Consider the following 21,352-nt stretch of genomic DNA (forward strand, 5'->3'; position numbering starts at 1 on the left):
TCAAGCTATGCATTGCATTACTAAGAAACACAAAAACTGATTTTAAAAAGGGAAAATGTCTGTGTATAAAATAGATAATTACTAAGAACCTACTGTAGAGCACAGGGAATTACTCAATATTCTGTGGTGACCTAAATGGGAAGAAAACCCAAAAGAGAGGTACACATATACATATGGCTGAGTCACTTTGCTGTAAGTAGAAACCAATACAACATTGTAAAGCAACCATACTCCAGTAAAAATTAATTCTAAAAAAAGAAATTTAAAATTTTAATTAAAAAATTAAATGTACAACATGGTCATCATAGAAATAATGTTTATCAATTCAATAATATAATGTGATAAATATAAGCTTGGAATTATAACCTATCAATATTAAAAATTTCTACTTTATATGGACCAAGTATAACAAGTCTAACTAATGGAAAAAGTTCCTCCCATGTGTGACCTATGTTAGTGACATTTTACTTTTTTCTGAGACAAACTTTGAAGTCAATTTGCCTACCTATATATGACACTATAGTTTTCTAACACTTAAATCTCAAGTCAAGAAGTATAGGCAAATGAAGCATGGAAAGGCCAAAACACTAACAAGCACTAACACTAGTTGGTGGGACAATGAGCATGGACAGATATTGTCATTTCTTTTCCACTTGCTTTTCCCTTGAGCATTCTGATGGTCTGCTCCGTGGCTAATGTGAAGCCCTACACATAGCAGGCTCTACGCAAAGATGCAGACAAGAACAATAACTTATCTCTGAAGAGAGTGGGTTTTCAATATGCCTACTAATTTCAATCAAAATAGTCTGGTTGTTTATACTACTTCCTCCCTTCTCTTAAATATTCTGAAAGCTTCATAAAATAAACTTTGCACAATGAAATCTGTTTCAAGTTTTGCACAACAGGTAAGACAAAACTGAGGTAAAAGAAAATAACTGGAGCAAAACACATATATTTTTAGACATACCAGCTAATTAGGCAGCTTACCGATTTATATTTAACTACTTATCAGTTAATTATTCAAATCATATTTATCTTAAAACCAAAGTTAAGAGAGATAGCACCAGGGCTTCTTATGAATAAATGAGAGGGGATTCACAGTAATTTAAGACAGAACCAATCCCTAAATTCCAAATGTAATAGTGTTTTGCTACATAGGATAAAAATAAGAAATATGTATCTCATGTAGTATGAGGGAGGAGATGATCCAGAGATGATCCAAAAAGCCCTTGACAGTGGGCCAAACACTGGGCTCTTGTCTTGTCTCTGCTAGTAACTACCTGGTCTTGGATATATCATTTACTTATGAGTCTCTTCATCTGAACTGGGGTTGTACCACCTTTTAAGATAACTTTAGGGTTAAAATCTTCTGGGTAGTCTCATTCCCAGTCACTAGGGGGAAGAAAAGAAGAAGCAAGCAAGCAAAACAAAATACACAAACAGGAAAGTTACTTGGTTTTATATAATTTCAAAAACAAGAAACTAAGGTTTACAAATTAAAAATTCAGATTTCAAGATTAAACAAATTCTATGAGATTTGTTTTATTAATTATATACCAATTTTCATAATCTTGATTTTGTTTAAAAGGGAAAACAACTTTGCTGTTTGCATGACAGGAATAAATGGGAATGATTAGCATAATCTGTGGAAAATAGATATTTGGACATAAATAATAAAACAGGTAAGACAAGCAAGACAGGTGACAAATCACTAGCCTCAAAATCTGGTATGAATTATAAACAAAATCACTAACCTCAAATTCTGGTATGAATTATAATTAAGAACAATTATATCATCATCTAACTCAATTTTTATTTTTAAAAAGGAATAGCAGCCAAAATAATTGGTACAGGAATAGGGACATTATAACTCAGAAGATAAGCTTTAAAAAGGCAATTGTAAAGAGGAAAACACTAAAAAAAGCATTTCCATTTATAATGAAAAATTACTAGTTTGCTTATTTCCAAATATTCTACTTTGTTGGGAATCACACTAGTTGAGGCTTAAAATGACTGATTTGTGGATGTTGAAAATAGTGATGATTCCTATAGATTTTAATCTCAGAACTTTAGGATCTAAAGTTTAGTGAGTTTAGTACTGGTGGCAATATAACAAAATGCTTTTTGTGCTTCACCTACTTATTAAAAGCATGACCAGTTCAAGTTGCTTAAATTTACCAAATTATAGTTTGCTTATCAGTAAAACTGAGATAATAAAGTAGCTAAATCAGAGTTTTAATAAAACTTGAGTTTTATTAAATTCAAGGTTTAAATGAAAACATACATAAAAACAGCCCCTAGGTTTTTTTTGAAAAAAATTATTGACTGAAATACTATAAAAATGTAAATATCTGAAATAATCAAGTACATTCACCAACTGTATTGAAGCCATTAAGCCAAAAGAAGGGAAAATGTGTTTATTTAAATTCCTACTATGAAATCACAAATGTTATTCAGAAAAATGGACTATTAAAGGGAATTCAATTTATCTTTATTCTGATTTTCAAAGCATAAAGATACTTTTGATATCCACATAATATGGATTTTCATAGCAATGGTATATTGATATGGAGCAACCCATAATCTTTTTAAAAAATTCTCCTTGGTTTAGAGAACCAAGTATGAGAACATGTTGGCACATAAAGCCAAAGAACAAAACAAAACTAACACTAAAGATTAAACACAGGTCCTACTGACTTTAATTAACTGGATAGGATATTTTGCTAAAAATAGCATAAACCTTTTTAATCTCGACATATATCTCTGGTAGAAGTAAATTAAACTCCAAAACTTCAAAGCAGATTCAGTCAGGGTTCTAAAGAAGCTCACTTTATTTTTATTTTGGGAATCTTACCTGAAATTTGTTAAACACAGTGAACTGTGATTGGCTTTTACCACTATTATATACCTCTACCTACTGTACCCTTTCAATTAGGAACTAATCATGCCTATTTATTAAATACCACGGAGTAGAAAACAAAATGCTTGGACTGAATCACCATTATTCCATATAAAGTTATGAGAAATAATATGTACAGTCAGGAAAATGCAATAGTTATAACAGAGGCAGGACAACCCTCAAGTATTTGAAAGTATAGTGTTAACAAATAATCCACCTTCTCTGCGTAAGTTACAAGGAGCAGATTTTTAAGCAATATAAAACAAGAATTTAAATTATCCAGATTTGAAATGGCTTCTAACTTTTATGAAGGATACTATGCCAAACTGAAAGAGCATAAGCAATCAATGCACCTTTTGATTCAGTAGTTTAAAAATTTATTCCAAGAAATGGCAGGAGATGTGCTGAAATATATACATGAGACTGATGGCATATGACAGCAGAAAACATGAAAGCAAGCCTAGATATTATTTAGCCATGAGTAGTTTTAAATTAGTAATTTAAGACAATGAGAAAATGGTCAGGGTTAAGTATTAATATAAAGAAAAAACGTATACAAAACTATGTAATGAAGGATGCCAATCCTGCCCTCCTAAGAAAATATCTGTATGTGTAAAAATAATGGGAAAAGTAACTATAAAAATAACTAGAACAAAGTACAGTTGATTTTGTCTTGTGTAGTGGTACTGCAGATGGTTTTTGTTCCAAATTTAATCCATGAATATATGCTGAATAATCAACCACGTATCAGGAATACTGTGAAAGGGACTGCTATACCTAAATAGTAAATTTAACTATATGACTCCCAATGTCCCTTCTAACTCAAAGATTCTACAACTCTTAAGAAAACTATCTGCAACTCATTTAAAAATCAGTAAGCCTCTGCCAAGAACAAAAAAGTTGAAAGTCATATTTTCAAAGGACTGACAGCCAAGAATAGCATTAATTTCTGAAGCAATATCAGTATCTTCTGGCTAAGAGTTTTTTTCTTAGATAGAAAAATGGGCAGGGAACCTAAATGAGCTATGGCAAACAAAAGAAACAAACAAGCAAAAAACCGCAGAATGAATATGCTATTGCCAAAATAATGAGGAGGAGGAAGAGAGGAATGAAGGAAAAACGAAGGTATATCCCTTGTTTTTATCAAAAGGGCTACCACCAAAACAGACAGCATCCTCTGTATGAGTGATTAATGATGACAATCCTGAAAGCTACCTACACTCCTCTATCTGGTAGGATTACAAATCAGAGAAGGGAGTATGGTGTTAAGAAAGTCTCTGCTTCTTTAAAAAGAAATCTGATTTTATCAATTTGATTAACATCAGAATTAAGTGACTTTTAGTAGGTAAACTACAATCTCAACTTTCATCAAAGAAAAGAAAACATGAAAATCACAGCTAATTATAAACCACTGGCTCAGAGTCACAAAAATGGTAAATATGTTCACAATGCATTTTAAAGATTAATCCATTTTAAGTCAAGACAATTTCATAAAATAATTATCATAATATCAGATTGGAAACTTACAAGTCAAAATAAAGAAAACATATTCCCCGTGTAATTAGTGAAGGTAGCCATTTGTTACAAAAGTAAGCCACCAAGAATGTCATTAACTTTATACCAGAGATAAGAATCCATACTAGACATCATGTAATAGGATATAACTACAGAATGAGAATATACTCCTAAAATTGCAAAACAAAAAGAAAATGATTAAATACTAAAGTATAAATTACTCAAAATATCGAGAAATTATTTATATGCATGCAAATATACATGTATATACCATACCATACCATCTTTCTTGCTAATATTAAGGATATTTAAAAGATGAAATATTTATAATAGTTTTACTATGTTTAGAATATCCTATGATGTAGAAAATAACATTTGGTTGTATAGAAAGATCAAGAAAACACAACTTATAGAACCTGGTCAAAACACAGTTTATTTTTCTTTCCTTTTTGTTTTTAATAAAAGAACTGTAGACAAAAAGAGGAAAAACAAAATCCTGAAGACTATGATTTTCCCACTAGCTATCATAAACAAGGAAAAATCTATTTTTCTAAATTATAACACATAAATTAATAAAAAAAAAGAGAAAGAAACTACTGTCTTTTTAGCATTAAATATTTATCGTTTTTCTTATAGAATTCATTTTACTGTAAAAACCTGGTGAAACTAGCACCTTAAAAATACAGCTTTCTAATTAGTGGATGAAAAAAATACTCATAAAAAATTCAAAGATAAAAAATATGCTAAAAAGTTTATTATGATCAAAGAATATACTATGTATTGTATAACTGCCATAAAACCTGGTTTTTCCTATTTATTATTATTTAATCCAAAAAACATTTTTGAGGTAATTTTACTTGACCACCACCCATTTCCTATTGTGACAAATTATTCAATACCCAGGATCTTTAACCATTTTTCCAATGTTAGAGTATTTTAGACTTCTGCCCTAGATAAATGTATATGAACGTTATATGAATCAGTACTTCCTTAACAACTAAAGCACCTGAAAATAGCCAAATTCTGAAAAACCTTTCTCCTTGAAAACAAAAAGACCCAAACCCCTAACACGCCCTTAAAGCTCTTTTTATGGCATCTGAAAAATAAATAATCTCAAGAAAACACAAATTCACATATGTTCTGACAGGAAATATCAATATACGATATTTTAAATGTTTTCGGAAAGGCACCACATTCTTCTGAGTGCTGCAACAGATTCTCTGGCTCTGCAATCCTGCTGCAGTCATGAATAAACATATTCCTCTGTAGTTCTAAGTATGTGTGGCCATATCAAGGGCATGAGGCAAGCACATCAGATTTGAAATGGATTTACATTACCTCCAACCTTAGGGCCACCTGCTGAACCAGGCTTCCTTGCACTGTTGACAGGATTTCCGGATGTTTTAGGTGCAGGAACCTTGAAGGCCGAAGCAGCTGATGATGGCCTATTTCCATCCACTGATTCTTCATCATCAAAGCTTTTATCTGCACAAAGTGTCAGAAAAATGTATTTTAAGAGAACCAAGCTTTGCTCAATTTTCCATAAAACTCAAAAATCAAAAAAGGTATGTATAAAGTCATTACTTTCTAAGATAGATAATACAAAATAAAGCTCCTCTGAATAAGCATTTATATACTAACACTATATAAAATAACCCAGTGTAATTTAAAATCAGTTTACAATATTATCTTAGTTCTTACCTAGCTATATTAAATCAAAACATATCAAAACATAAAACCAAACACATTAACGCTGAGTAGTAAGAAGCATTTTTCATTTCTCTGCTACTCATACAAGCATTTTCTGCCAGCTCCTCCCATAGTGCATCTTCCAGCACACCCTGCCTTATTTCTTATACCCAGATTCTGCAACTTACAATCACAGATCCGTTTGCAAATCAGTCGCCTCATTCCTCTGAAAGCTCTTAATTTCCCTCACCCTAGGATGCTCTGGATAGTTCACATGGCCAAATACAATAGATTTGATACTAATCAAAGATTCTATCAAAAATAGACAGCAACAACCACAGAACCACCACTGAGGTTTGTGCCGGCATTTTTCTTTCTCTTCCCTGCCCTAGGTGCTGTAACAGCCAATCAGCTACAAGGTGACATCATCTTATGGCAGCTACTGCCAGATGAAAGGTAAAAATTCTCCATGTATTTAAAAAAATTCTCCATGGAGCTGCAATCCTTAAGTCTATAACAAAAATTTCAAGCGTGTTCAAAATTAAAGGTTTATAAACCTAAATATGTTTCCTTCTCTTTAATTCACATGAAAATTTATACAAAGAAAAAAATAACCTTTTCTGCAATGTTTGTTCTGCTGGAGTGCTTCTTATTGCATCAGTAAAACACGGAGTATCACAGCGCTCGTTACTGTGCATAATTAACTCTGTAATCTTACAATTTGCTGTTTTTTTAGGCCACAGAAACCAAACTGAACAATGTGTTCTCATCAAAGATTCAAAAATATTCTACAAAGCTCCTTTTGGACTATTTATGAATAACTACACTAGTATAACCTCCTCGTATAAAATGAACCCTCCCACCCCCAACCCACCCTCCAAATCACAAGACGCATGCATTTTACTCGTCTGAGAAGATGGTTTTCTCTAGGACCCTGCACAAACCAACCACGACAAACAAGATGGGTGAGGCAGAGAAGCAGCTTTACCAGAGGCTTCAGATCAATATGCCAGAACCTCTTCCTTTCAGTCTGCATCGCCTACCTACGCAAACACCCAAATCAGGTAAAACAGAATCATCCCTACAAACCACTGCAAGTGCAACTACTCAATGTATTAAAAAAAATACCAGACAAGTGTTAAGACTGTTTTATTTACTGGGAAAAAAAGAATCAAATAGATACCCTAATACAAACCACCTTACACTTCAGCAAGTGTTTTTCTTAAACAGTACAACTTGTAGGAAAAATGTATCTTTTAGTTAAAAAATATATACATATTTTAGCAATATGCTACTGGCAGCCAGTCTGGATCCATTAAATCTATGGAGACTGCTCTGTTAAAAAACATTAATATAATCTCAAATAAATCTTCTTTTTTTTGAGGGGGGGGACCACCACCCTATTTTTAAAAACTGCAGCTAAGTAGGACAGGGTATACACACAAATCTACAGAGCGAGAGGTACTAAAACACTGAGCAGCCAGAAGTTCCCATGGAAACAGTGCTCTCTGTTCCTACACACACACAAGAATTGAAATGAGTAAATACTTCTACCACTTAAAAATAATTAACTCTTAACATTCTAAAACTATTAGGAAATTAATTTTTCCCTTTTTATCAAAGCAAGGCAGAGAAAAGTATATAAATTAAAGCACGCAGCTCAATTAATTTTCACAAAATGAATATGCTAGTGTAACCAGTCTCCAGACTAGTAGATCATTATCAATATTCTCTAAGCACCCTCACTGAATTGCCCTAAAGTCGTTATTGTTCTATCAAAGCTAACTAGTCTAGTCAGTTTTGCCCATTTTTGAACTTTTATACAAAAGGAATTGAATAATAGGTACTCTAGTACCTAGTTTCTTTTCACTCAATAAAATGTTTGGAAGACAAATTTTCATTGCTTCAAGTTTTTTAGTGCATGAAATGTGCCACGAGTTATTAATATCCATTCTACTGTCGATAGACATTTGAGTTGTTGCCTAAGACTGATATAAAATAGTGCTAAGAGGTGAGCAAAATTAAAGGGTTCTAAAGCTTTCAGTATTAACGTGAAAGTAGTAAACACAGTGATTTATTTTAGGTTGCAGTAAGCCAAAGATCGGAGAAGGCAATGGCACCCCACTCCAGTACTCTTGCCTGGAAAATCCCATGGACGGAGGAGCCTGGTAGGCTGCAGTCCATGGGGTCACTAGAGTCGGACACGACTGAGCGACTTCACTTTCACTTTTCACTTTCATGCACTGGAGAAGGAAATGGCAACCCACTCCAGTGTTCTTGCCTGGAGACTCTCAGGGATGGGGGAGCCTGGTGGGCTGCCGTCTATGGGGTCGCACAGAGTCGGACACGACTGAAGTGACTTAGCAGCAGCAGCAGCAAGCCAAAGATGCAACTTTGCGAGAGGTTACAAAGATTGTAACTTCTAAGGCAGTGGTACTCAAAATGTTGTCTCAGGCCAGCAGCTGACCATCATTTGGCAATTTGTTAGAAATGCAAATGATGAGGCCCCAACTCAAATCTAATGAATCAGAAACTCTGGATTAACAAACTCTCCTGGAGATTCTGATACAAGATCAAGTTTAAGAACTTGATAGAAACAGGCAAACTTTTTCTAAACGGCCATATAGGAAATATTATAACCTTTGCAAACCTTACATATATGTAGTCTCTCTGTGCAACTATTCAATTATGCCACTGTAGTGTTAAAGCATGATAACAATATGTAAGCAAATGAGTGTGGCTGTGTTTCAATAAATTTTATGTATAAAAACAGGAGGATGACTGGATTTAGCCTGCAAGCAACAGTATCCCTACCCCTGCTTGAGGGTAACCACTGAAATAAGAGTAAACACAGACATAAAAAAAGAAATCAAAGAAAAAATAAAACAACAAGAAAGAACTGATTAATTGAAAAAAACTAGCAAACAACAAAAGACAGAGGATAAAAATAGAAATAAAAGAAAAAGGAAAAATAAAATCAAATATATCAGTAACTACTTTATTTTTTTATTTTTTTAAAAATTTTCCGGACCGGCCGGCACGCAGCACAACTCTTAAGATCAGCTGACTCGGCGCCCACAGCAGGCTGTCAAGAGCGTCAGGTGACGCGCAAGCGGCTCACGTGACCACGACGGGGCGGGGCTCCGTTTCCAGACCCAGTAACTACTTTAAAAGTAAATGAACTAAATAGTCCAAGTACAAGACCAAGACTGAACCTGTATTTAAAAACAGGTTGCTTAAATGAGAGAGATATTTTACATATAAGGGTCACAAAAAAGTTAAAAGTAGAAGGAAGAAACAGACCATTATAAACTTGAACCAAAAGGTTCGTGTAGATATAATAATTTCAAACAAAGCAATTTGAATGAGCATTACTAGAGACTTTTTAATAATGATGAAGGAGCCCAACCCAATAGGGGTAAAAAATCAGCACTCTACAGTTTTATGCACTCATATACATTTCTCTTCAAGAAAATCAGAGATAACAAGGGAACATTTCATGCAAAGATGGGCTCAAAAAAGGACAGAAACGGTATGGACCTGACAGATGCAGAAGATATTAAGAAGAAGTGGCACAAATACACAGAAGAACTGTACAAAAAAGACTCAAACTCATGTCCTTTGAGTCAGTGATGCCATCCAACCGTCTTCTGCTCTGTCATCCCCTTCTCCTCCCTCTGTCAATCGTTCCCAGCATCAGGGTCTTTTCAAATGAGCCAGTTCTTCATATCAAGTGACCAAAGTATTGGAGTTTCAGCTTCAACATCAGTCCTTCAAATGAACACCCAACTGATTTTCTTTAGGATGGACTGGTTGGATCTCCTTGCAGTCCAAGGGACTGTCAAGAGTATTCTCCAACACCACAGTTCAAAAGCATCAGTTCTTCAGCGCTCAGCTTTCTTTACAGGCCAACTCTCACATCCATACATGACTACGGGAAAAACCATAGCCTTGACTAGACAGACCTTTGTTGGCAAAGTTAATGTCTCTGCTTTCCAACACGCTGTCTAGGTTGGTCATAACTTTCCTTCTAAGGAGTAAGCGTCTTTTAATTTCATGGCTATAGTCACCATCTGCAGTGATTTTGGAGCCCACAAGATCAAGCCTCTCACTGTTTCCACTGTTTCTCCATCTATTTCCCATGAAGTGATGGGACTAGATGCCATGATCTTAGTTTTCTGAATCTTGAGCTTTAAGCCAATTTTTTCACTCTCCTCTTTCACTTTCATCAAGAGGCTCTTTAGTTCTTCTGCACTTTCTGCCATAAGGGTGGTGTCATCTGCATATCTGAGGTTGTTGATTATTTCTCCCGTTAATCTTGATTCCAGCTTGTGCTTCATCCAGCCCCGTGTTTCTCATGATGTACTCTGCATATAAGTTAAATAAGCAGGGTGACAATATACAGCCTTGATGTACTCCTTTCCCAATTTGGAACCAGTCTGTTGTTCCATGTCCAGTCCTAGCTATTGCTTCTTGACCTGCATACAGATTTCTCAGGAGGCAGGTAAGGTGGTCTGGTATTTCCATCTCTTGAAGAATTTTCCACAGCTTGTTGTGATCCACACAGTCAAAAGCTTTGGTGTAGTCAATAAAGTAGATGTTTTTCTGGAACTCTTGCTTTTTTGATGATCCAATGGATGTTGCCAATTTGATCTCTGGTTCCTCTGCCTTTTCTAAATCCAGCTTGAACATATGGAAGTTCATGGTTCAAGCACTGTTGAAGCCTGGCTTGGAGGATTTTGAGCATTACTTTACTAGCGTGTGAGATGAGTGCAATTGTGCAGTAGTTTGAACATTCTTTGGCATTGCCTTTCTTTGGGATTGGAATGAAAACTGACCTTTTCCAGTCCTGTGGCCACTGCTGAGTTTTCCAAATTTGCTGGCATATTGAGTGCAGCACTTTCGCAGCATCATCTTTTAGGTTTTGAAATAGCTCAGCTGGAATTCCATCACTTCCACTAGCTTTGTTTGTAGTGACGCTTCCTAAGGCCCACTTGACTTTGCATTCCAGGATGTCTGGCTCTAGGTGAGTGATCACACATCGTGGTTATCTGGGTCATGAAGATTTTTCTTGTACAGTTCTTCTGTGTATTCTTGCACCTCATCTTAGTATCTTCTGCTTCTGTTAGGTCTATACCATTTCTATCCGTTCAACTTCAGCTTCTTCAGCATTACTGGTTGGGGCCTAGACTTGGATTATTGTGCCCACTTTGCATGAAATATTCCCTTGGTATCTCTAATTATCTTGAAGAGATCTCTAGTCTTTCCTATTCTATTGTTTTCCTCTATATCTTTGCATTGATCACTGACGAAGTCTTTCTTATCTCTCCTTGCTATTCTATGGAACTCTGCATTCAAATGGGTATATCATTTCTTTTCTTCTTTGCCTTTCAATTCTCTTCTTTTCACAGTTATTTTTAAGGCCTCCTCAGAAAACTCTTTTGCCCTTTTGTATTCCTTCTTCTTTGGGATGCTTTTGATTACTGCCTCCTGTAGGATGTCAGGAACCTCCGCCCATACTTTTTCAGGCACTCTGTCTATCAGATGTAATCCCTTGAATCTATTTCTCACTTCCACTGTATAATCATAACGGATTTGATTTAGGTCATACCTGAATGGTCTAGTGGTTTTCCCTACCTTCTTCAATTTAAGTCTGAATTTGGCAATAAGGAGTTCATGATCTAAGCCACAGTTAGCGTCACGTCTTGTTTTTGTTTACTGTATACAGCTTCTCCATCTTCAGTGGCAAAGAATATAATCAATCTGATTTCGGTACTGACCATCTCATGATGTTCATGTATAGAGTTGTCTCTTGTGTCAACAAAGGTCCATCTAGTCAAGGCTATGGTTTTTCCAGTGGTCATGTATGCATGTGAGAGTTGGACTATAAGGTAAGCTGAGTGCTGAAGAATTGATGCTTTTGAACTGTGGTGTTGGAGAAGACTCTTGAGAATCCCTTGGACTGCAAGGAGATCCAATCAGTCCATCCTAAAGGAGATCAGTCCTGGGTGTTCACTGAAAGGACGGATGCTGAAGCTGAAACTCCAATATTTTGGCCACCTGATGCGAAGAGCTGACTCACTGGAAGAGATCCTGACGCTCGGAAAGATTGAGGGAAGGAGGAGAAGGGGATGACAGAGGATGAGATGGTTGGATGGCATCACCGACTCAATGGACATGGGTTTGGGTGGGACTCCGGGAGTTGTTGATGGACAGAGAGGCCTAGTGTGCTGTGGTTCATGGGGTCACAAAGAGTCTTGGACATGACTGAGCGACTGAACTGAACCGAACTGATGTTGTTGGAAGAGGGTGTTTGCTATGACCCGTGCATTCTCTTGACAAAACTCTGTTAGCCTTTGCCCTGCTTCATTTTGCACTCCAAGGGCAAATTTGCCTGTTACTCCATATATCTCTTGACTTCCTACTTTTGCATTCCAGTCTCCTATAATGAAAAGGACATCTTTTTTGGGCGTTAGTTCTAGAAGGTTTTGTAGGTCTTTGTAGAACCATTCAACTTAAGCTTCTCCAGCACTACTGGTTGGGGAATAGACTTGGATTACTGCGATATTGAATGGTTTCCCTTGGAAACGAACAGAGATCATTCTGTCGTTCTTGAGATTGCACCCAAGTACTTCATTTCAGACTCTTTTGTTGACTATGAGGTCTACTCCATTTTTTTCTAAGGGATTCTTGCCCATAGTAGTAGATATAATGGTCATCTGAGTGTTACTAGGTTATCTAAAATGAAACTAAAGGCAAACAAATATAAAAACTGGATAAAACGTACACTTAAAAAAGTTTTCTTGGGGCTTCTCTGATGGTCCCGTGGTTAAGAACCACTTTCCAATGCAAGGGATGTGGGTTGGATCTCTGGTCGGGGAACTAAGATCCCACATGCCTTGGGGCAACTAAGCCCTTAGGTCACAACTACTGAGCCCTGGCACCACAATTAGAGAGTCCTTGAGCTGCTAGGAAAGATCCGTGTGCCACAACTAAGCACCAACACAACCAAAACAAAACAAATAAAAATAAACACTTATTAAACAATTAAAGTCTTCTTAATAACCTGACAAACAGCAAGAAATACAAAGACAAAACTTGTACTTTTGAAGGTCTATAGGGAAAAGGAAGCAGAATTTAAGACTCACATAAGATATAAAATATTAATAGACTTTTTCCACCAAAAACTGGAGTACCAAATGACTACTTGCAAGGTTAAAGTGAACTAAAAATAAACCCTTACCCTCTCATAGTCTTTTATTCTTTTCAAACTCTTCTCAAAAGACAGCAATAGAGAAAAAATCAGGAGGACTTCATCAAGGTCAACTACTTGGACAGCTGAGACACCCAAGGCCCTTAAACTCAGTAGGCTCACACTAGTAGTACTCCCAAGCAACAGCCAAAGCAAATGCAGAATTTTCCTGGAAGAAAGTCTCTGGCCCACAAATTTATACCAATGGCTGATTCATGCTGATGTATGGCAGAAACCAACACAACATTGTAAAGCAATTATTCTCCAATTAAAAATAAATAGAAAAAATTTTAAAGTCTCTGGCCTCATATTTTTTGCACAAATAAATTTCCAAATGTCACTTGGCGTGACAGGTAATAAGACACCATGAGAAAGAATAAACAGAAAGAAACAGACAGCAGGAATAGATCCCAGAATTATCAAGATCCTATCTAGCATTCCAAATTCAAATCTGAGAATTCTTAAGCATAGACTATGAAGTATCTACATTTGGAAGTTTTTACTAGGCAAGCTTGAAAATAACTTCAGGGGTCAGAAAAATATTTTTAAAAGTGGACACAGATTTTAAAAAAATAAATAGAACTTCTAAAAATAAAAATACAATAACTGAAATTTAAATTCAGTAGGCAGGCATAATAGTAGACTAGACACAGCTCAAGGGATCATTAGTGAACTAAAAGAAAAATCAGAAAAAAAAATCACCTAGGATACATACAGTAGGTACTTTAATATTTACTGAATAAACCAAAAAAAGGATCAAATACAAAAAGCAACCTATAAATCATGATTATGTTGACACTTCTGTTCTCACTTCAATGTTTCAAATGACAATACTATGGTTTGGTGCAGAAACTGAGAAGGATGAATATATTAAAAAGAACTAGGAGACAGAAACTAATAAAGTGAGTAGGCTGCAGTGGTAATACACATGATGGAAAAGGAGAGAAGGTGGTAAGAGCAGGAAAATGAGATGAAGATGGAAGAGGAGATGACAGAAGAGGACAAGACCGAGAAGAAGAGATGGTAACAGAAGGGAGGAGGGGGAGAAATAAAAGGGGAGGAGAAGGAAAAGAGGGAAACAGAGGATAAGGAAATGGAGGTGGAGAAAAGAGGAGGAAGGGGATAAGAAAAAAGACAGGGGGAGGGACAGGCAGAAATTGAGGGGGAGGGAAAAAAGAAGCCCAAGTTCGATAAGGCTTTACCTTTTGTTTCCTAAATTCAACACTTGCAAACAGTCCTCAGCAAGCACTGAGGTATTACAGGCCCACAATCCTGTATATGCATTCCTGAAAGCCAAAAATCTCTGGAAGTCCAGTTTCAGCTTGCTTTGTCTTTTTAAATTCATTTGGTGGCAAAATGTGAACTGATTTGAACTCAGTTTATAGCAAAATATGATCCGATTTGACGAGAGACTATTTATTGTCTTATTTTACTCACTGTGAATTTGCATACATTTGACTGCAAAAAATATTAATGTACTTGATTACAAGGGACAGTCTCAGACCCAAGTAGAGTTGTTATATAAGGATGCATGGTGTATGAACATAGTTTTTCTATACTCTGACATATTCTGAATTCCAAAACACAACTGGTCTACAAGGTTTCCGAGAAGAAAGAGTAAATTCATATTACTATAAGTCCCTTCCCTTTTTCCTTCCAATGAAAGTCATATATTTTTTATGGCTATTTAAACATTCTACTTCACTTTTATGGGTACATATATTCCAAAATCTGCAATTTCTGCTTCTGAATCCATATAAAAGATTAAAAACTTCTCCATTTTACATGGCAAACAAAAGAGCGAGCCAAAACATTTCTCAAAAACAGGAATTAATTGGGTGTGGATTTTCTTCAGTAAACCAACTAGTTCAGTTAAGAACCCACATCATGGATTTTCATGCACAAAATACACTGTTTCAAATTAAGTAGTTTCTTACACCAAAGTTCCTCTTTTCACTTGAAGCTATATCCTTCCTTATTCTAATTAAAACAATGAGTAAAGGGACTTTGGATTACTAAACTGTTTTACACTTTTACATATCAGTTATGACCACGGTCATAGCTAAATTAGCAACTGAGATTAGTAAACAATAATCCAAAATATTTTGGTTGTCCACTCTCCACTCAGCTGTTACAACAAGATACTCTCCTTGGCTTCCCTCTGACCTCACAAGTCCCTGTAGCTCAGTATCTTTCTCCTCCACTCAGCCACTAAATGGTGAACATCCTCTTCTCCAGACAATACACTTTATGAGTAGTTTCATCCATTCTCAATAGTTTTAAACATCTTCTGTATACGCTGGCAACTCTCAAATGCTTTTTCTTCAACAAAGAAAAAGAAAAAGATATGAACAGAGGATTAAGAGATCTATTAATAACTGCAATGGTGAACCTTGTTTGAATCTTAATTCAAACCTTCAGATTATCTGAAGAATTATGGGTAGAAGTTTGTGACATTGTATAGGAGGCAGCAATCAAGACCCTTCCCCAAAAAAAGAAACACAAAAAGGCAAAATGGTTGTCTGAGGAGGCCTTACAAATACCTGAGAAAAGAAGAGAAGCGAAAGGTAAAAGAGAAAAGGCAAGATATACCCAATTTGAATGTAGAGTTCCAAGAACAGCAAAGAGACATATGAAAGCCTTTCTCAGTGATCAATGCAAAGAAATAGAGGAAAACAATAGAATGGGAAAGACTAGAGATCTCTTCAAGAAAATCAGAGATACCAAGGGAACATTTCATGCAAAGATGGGCACAATAAAGGACAGAAATGCTATGGACCTAACAGCAGCAGAGAATATCAAGAAGAGGTGGTAAGAATATACAGAAGAACTATACAAAAGGATCTTCATGACCTAGATAACCATGATGGTGTGATCACTCTCCAAGAACCAGACAGCCTAGAATGAGAAGTCAAGAGGGCCTTAGGAAGCATCACTACGAACAAAGCTGGTGGAGGTGATGGAATTCCAACTGAGCTATTTCAAAACCTAAAAGATAATGCTGTGAAAGTGCTGTACTCAATATGCCAGCAAATTTGGAAAACTCAGCAGTGGCCACAGGACTGGAAAAGGTCAGTTTTCATTCCAATCCCAAAGAAAGGTAATGCCAAAGAATGTTCAAACTACTGCACAATTGCACTCATTTCACATGCTAGTAAAGTAATGCTCAAAATCCTCCAAGCCAGGCTTCAACAATACGTGAACCATGAACTTCCAGATATTCAAGCTGGATATGGAAAAGGCAGAGGAATCAGAGATCAAATTGCCAACATCCGATGGATCATCGAAAAAGCAAGAGAGTTCCAGAAAAACATCTACTTCTGCATTATTGACTATGCCAAAGTCTTCAACTGTGTGGATCACAACAAATTGTGGAAAATTTTTCAAGAGATGGGAATACCAGACCACCTTACCTGCCTCCTGAGAAATCTGTATGCAGGTCAAGAAGTAATATCTAGGACTGGACATGAAACAACAGACTGGTTCCAAATTGGGAAAGAAGTACATCAAGGCTGTATACTGTTACCCAGCTTATTTAACTTATATGTACAGTACATCGTGAGAAATGCCAGGCTGGATGAAGCACAAGCTGGAATCAAAATTGCCGGGAGAAATACCAATAACCTCAGATATGCAGACCACCCTTACAGCAGAAAGTGAAGAAGAACTAAAGAGCCTCTTGATGAAAGGAGAGTGAAAAAGTTGGCTGAAAACTCAACATTCAGAAAACTAAGATCATGGCATCCAGTCCCATCACTTCATGGCAAACAGACGGGGAAACAATGGAAACAGTGAGAGACTTGATTTTTGGGGGCTTCAAAAATCACTGCAGATGGCGACTGCAGCCATGAAATTAAAAGATGCCTGCTCCTTGGAAGAAAAGCTATGATCAACCTAGAGAGCATGTTAAAAAGCAGAGACATTACTTTGCCAACAAACATCTGTCTAGTCAAAGCTATAATTTTTCCAGTAGTCATGTACGGATGTGAGAGTTAGACCATAAGGAAAGCTGAGCGCCGAAGAATTGATGCTTTTGAACTGTGGTGTTGGAGAAGACTCTTGAGAGTCCCTTGGACTGCAAGGAGATCAAACCAGTCAATCCTAAAGGAAATGAGTCCTGAATATTCATTGGAAGTCCTGAATATTCACTGAAGCTGAAGCTCCAATACTCTGGCCACCTGATGTGAAGAACTGACTCACTGGAAAAGACCCTGATGCTGGGAAAGATTGAAGGTGGGAGGAGAAGGGGATAACAGTTGAGATGGTTGGATGTTGTCACCAACTGGATGGACATGAGTTTGAGTAAGCTCCAGGAGTTGGTGATTGACAGGGAAGCCTGGCGTGCTGCAGTCCATGGGGTTGCAAAGAATCGGACATGACTTAGTGACTGAACTGAACTCAAACCATTAAAAGGCATGTATGGAATAATCACAGAAATGTGAACACTGAGTATTTGATACTGTGGGTTAATTTTTTAGATGTGAAATGGTCATATAATTGTTTTATAAAAAGGTTTTACTTTGTTTTACATATGTGAAGGAGTGCATGTGCCTGTGTGCAAACAAACACATCCCAGTCCAGCAGGAGAATAAAGCTGGAGCAGATAGGTAGGGATACAGATGAATAAAGATCACCTATATACTGATAATTTCTTGAAGCTGGATAATGGGTGGTAAGGGAGGTTTGTTACCACATATTCTCTATTTCTGGGTATGTTTGAAATTTTTCCTTAAATAATTGTGGTAATTTGAATCACTTTACTCTCTTGCTCAAGACCCTACAATGAAACCCCAATAAAATGATAAGCAACACCGTAAGAGCAAAGAAAATGAAGCAGAGCAGAGAGTATGTGAAATCAGCACCTATAGATAGGAACGATTTCCTATAAGATGCAAATAAAAAGGATACCATTTTGAAGAATAGTATCACAGAAAAGCTGCAACTCAGAATTTTCTGAAACAGCAGAGAGAACTCATTTACCTTGCAGAATGACAGAGAAGCAACAATTTCTAAGCCTGTAAGTACAGGGCTGATTAGCAAGAACAACTGGAAACCCATGGAATGATTTCATCATTAAGCTTGTCCCACCCTCAACTCAGGGAGTTCAACATTTTGCATACAGGTAAGCAAGTGACTCTGTAAAAACGGAACCACCAGAAAACGAAAAGTCAGTTTTTTGAACCATTTAAACTTCTGTTTGCCAAAATTAAAATTTAATAGAACTAGATGAGAAAATCAAGGAAATCTCCCAGAACAGAGAATAAAAGGAAAAAACATAAAACTTAAGACAAAACATAAAAGACACAGTGACTCAATCTAGGAGGTTCAATATCTGTAAGCAATTCCATAAAGTGAGACTAAAACGAATTAAGGGGAGAAACTTATTATTATTAAAAGAAAAACAAAACAAGACGACTTCCTAGGGCTAAAAAAAACCCACGAGCTTACAGAAGTAAAATAATCAAGTAATCATACTCCAATAAAATTTTTTAAAAATAAGTAAAATAATCCAACAGTAACAATAAAGAATGCCTTCAATTTAAACTAAAATAAAAAAAATTAGTAAAATGATTAGAAATTGAAAATCAAAGTGCTTCAAAACAAAATAATCACCAGATTTCAATATTCACAGGAAAATACCATGTTCAATAGCACAGTTAATCTTAGTTACTTCTTAGTTATTAAAAATGAAGTCTATTCCATACAAAGTTTAAGAGAAGCCAAAAAACTTGGTAGTCTCTTAAAATTTCTAGGTAGATATTAACTCACTAGAGTTAGTCGCTCAGTTGTGTCCCACTCTTTCCGACTCCATGGACTATAGCCCACCAGGCTCCTCTGTCCATGGAATTCTCCAGGCAAGAATACTGGATTGGGTTGCCATTCCTTTCTCCAGGGGATCTTCCCAACCAGGAATTGAACCCAGGTCTCCTGCACTGCAGGCAGATTCTTTATCATCTAAACCACCAGGGAAGCTCTATTAAATAACTAGTTAAAAGATATTTGAAGACTCTTACTCTCTTTGTCAAAGGCATCTTTAAAAATTCAAGACCTTCTACTGGCACAAAAACAGAAATACAGACTAAAGGAACAAGACAGAAAGCCAAAAGATAAACTCACACACCTACAGACACCTTATTTTTGACAAAAGAGGCAAGAATATACAATAGGGCAAGGACAGTCTCTTCAGTAAGTGATGTTGGGAAAACTGGATAGCTATATGTAAAAGAATGAAATTAGAACACTTCCCAACACCGTATACAAAGACAAACTCAAAATGGATTAAAGACCTAAATATAGGACCAGAAACTATAAAACTCCTAGAGGAAAACATAGGCAGAACACTCTATGACATAAATCACAGCAAAATCATCTATGACCCACCCCTAGAGTAAATGGGAGGGAACACGGGTAAACCTATGGCTGATTCATGTTGATATTTGGTAGAAACCAATGCAATAGTATAAAACAATTATCATTCAATTAAAAATAAATAAAAACAAAAACAAACAAGTAGGACCTAACTAAACTTAAAAGCTTTTGCACAGCAAATGAAACTATAAACTATTCACATATAAAGGTGAAAAGACAACCAACCCTCAGAATGGGAAAAAATAACAGCAAATGAAACAAAGAATTAATTTCAAAACTGTATGAGCAGCTCATACAAGTCAACACCAAAAAAAAACCCAATCAAAAAATAGGCAAAAGACTTAAACTGACATTTCTCCAAAGAAGACATACAGATGGCCAACACAGGAAAAGATGCTTAACATCACTCATTATTAGAGAAATGCAAATCAAAACTACAATGAGATATCACCGCACACCGGTCAGAATGGCTAATCATCAAAAAATCTACGAACAATAAATGCTGGAGAGGTTGTAGAGAAAAGGAAACCCTCTTGCACTGTTGGTGGGAATGCAAGTTGATACAGTCACTGTGGAGAACAGTGTGGAGAGTCCTTAAAAAACTAGGAATAAAGCCAGGAATATGACCCAGCAATTCCACTAATTCTGAGGAAACCAAAAACACCTGTAAGTCAATGTTCGTTGCAGTTCTATTTGCAGTAGCTAGGACATGGAAGCAACCTAGATGTCCACTGACAGATGAATGGATAAAGAAGCGGTGTTACATATACAACGGACTATTACTCAGCCATAAAAAGGAACGCATTTGAGACAGTCCTAATAAGGTGGATGAACCTAGAGCCTGTTATACAGAATGAAGTATGTCAGAAAGAGAAAAACAATCATCACATCCTAACACATATATATCGAATCTAGAAAGATAGTACTGAAGAGCCTATTTGCAAGTGGCAATGGAGACACAGACATTGGGAACAGACTTATGGACACAGTTCAGTGCGGGGAAGGAGAGGGTGGGCGGTACGGAGAGAGTAACATGGAAACATACATTACCAAATGTAAAACAGACAGCCAATAGGAATTTGCTGTATGACTCAGGGAACTCAAACTGGGGCTCAATAAGCACCTAGAGGAAACAGGGAGGGAGACAGGTGGGACGTTCAAATGGGAGGGAACATGGGTAAACCTACGGTTGATTAATGTTGATATTTGGTAGAAATCAATGCAATACTATAAAACAATTATCCTTCAATTAAAAATAATTTAAAAAATTCAAGACCTTCAGTAATTCTGTGAAGTAAAAGGACAAACACAATTTAAATCACTATTTGGTATTAATAAAATTAAATAATGATGTATTTCATAATAACCATAATATCAAACTAAACAATATATGAGGCTCATAGTAAGGATTATTTAAAACCTTTAAAATGTCATTATTGTAGGTAGTTAAAATTTCACCACAGCTACAGGTTGGTTACAACAGCTGTCAAGAACATCAACTACATATTCTACATGTACAAAGAAAAGATGTAAACCTTTTCATGAAAAATCAGGTTCATGAGCAACATCATGTTTGCAGATATGTTGCTATTGATGTCCAACACTTTGCACCCAGATGGGTAAACGGG

General features: G+C 36.2%; 1 protein-coding gene across 31 annotated transcripts in view; it reads right to left on the minus strand.

The window, feature by feature from the left end:
* The window catches only part of CLASP2 (cytoplasmic linker associated protein 2), a 174,674-nt gene that overhangs the window by 112,961 nt on the left and 40,361 nt on the right, over positions 1-21,352 (minus strand). For 25 of the 31 annotated variants that reach the window (XM_061395783.1, XM_061395781.1, XM_061395779.1 and 22 more), the window contains one exon: positions 5,753-5,899. In XM_061395783.1, coding sequence (XP_061251767.1) covers positions 5,753-5,899 — 147 coding nt within the window. Of the gene's footprint in view, positions 1-5,752; positions 5,900-6,291; positions 6,483-21,352 lie in introns of those variants that run through there. The other 6 variants (XM_061395784.1, XM_061395790.1, XM_061395792.1 and 3 more) reach the window with 2 other exon arrangements.

Source organism: Bos javanicus, chromosome 22 (genome assembly GCF_032452875.1).
Source record: "Bos javanicus breed banteng chromosome 22, ARS-OSU_banteng_1.0, whole genome shotgun sequence".
Lineage (NCBI taxonomy): Eukaryota > Metazoa > Chordata > Mammalia > Artiodactyla > Bovidae > Bos > Bos javanicus.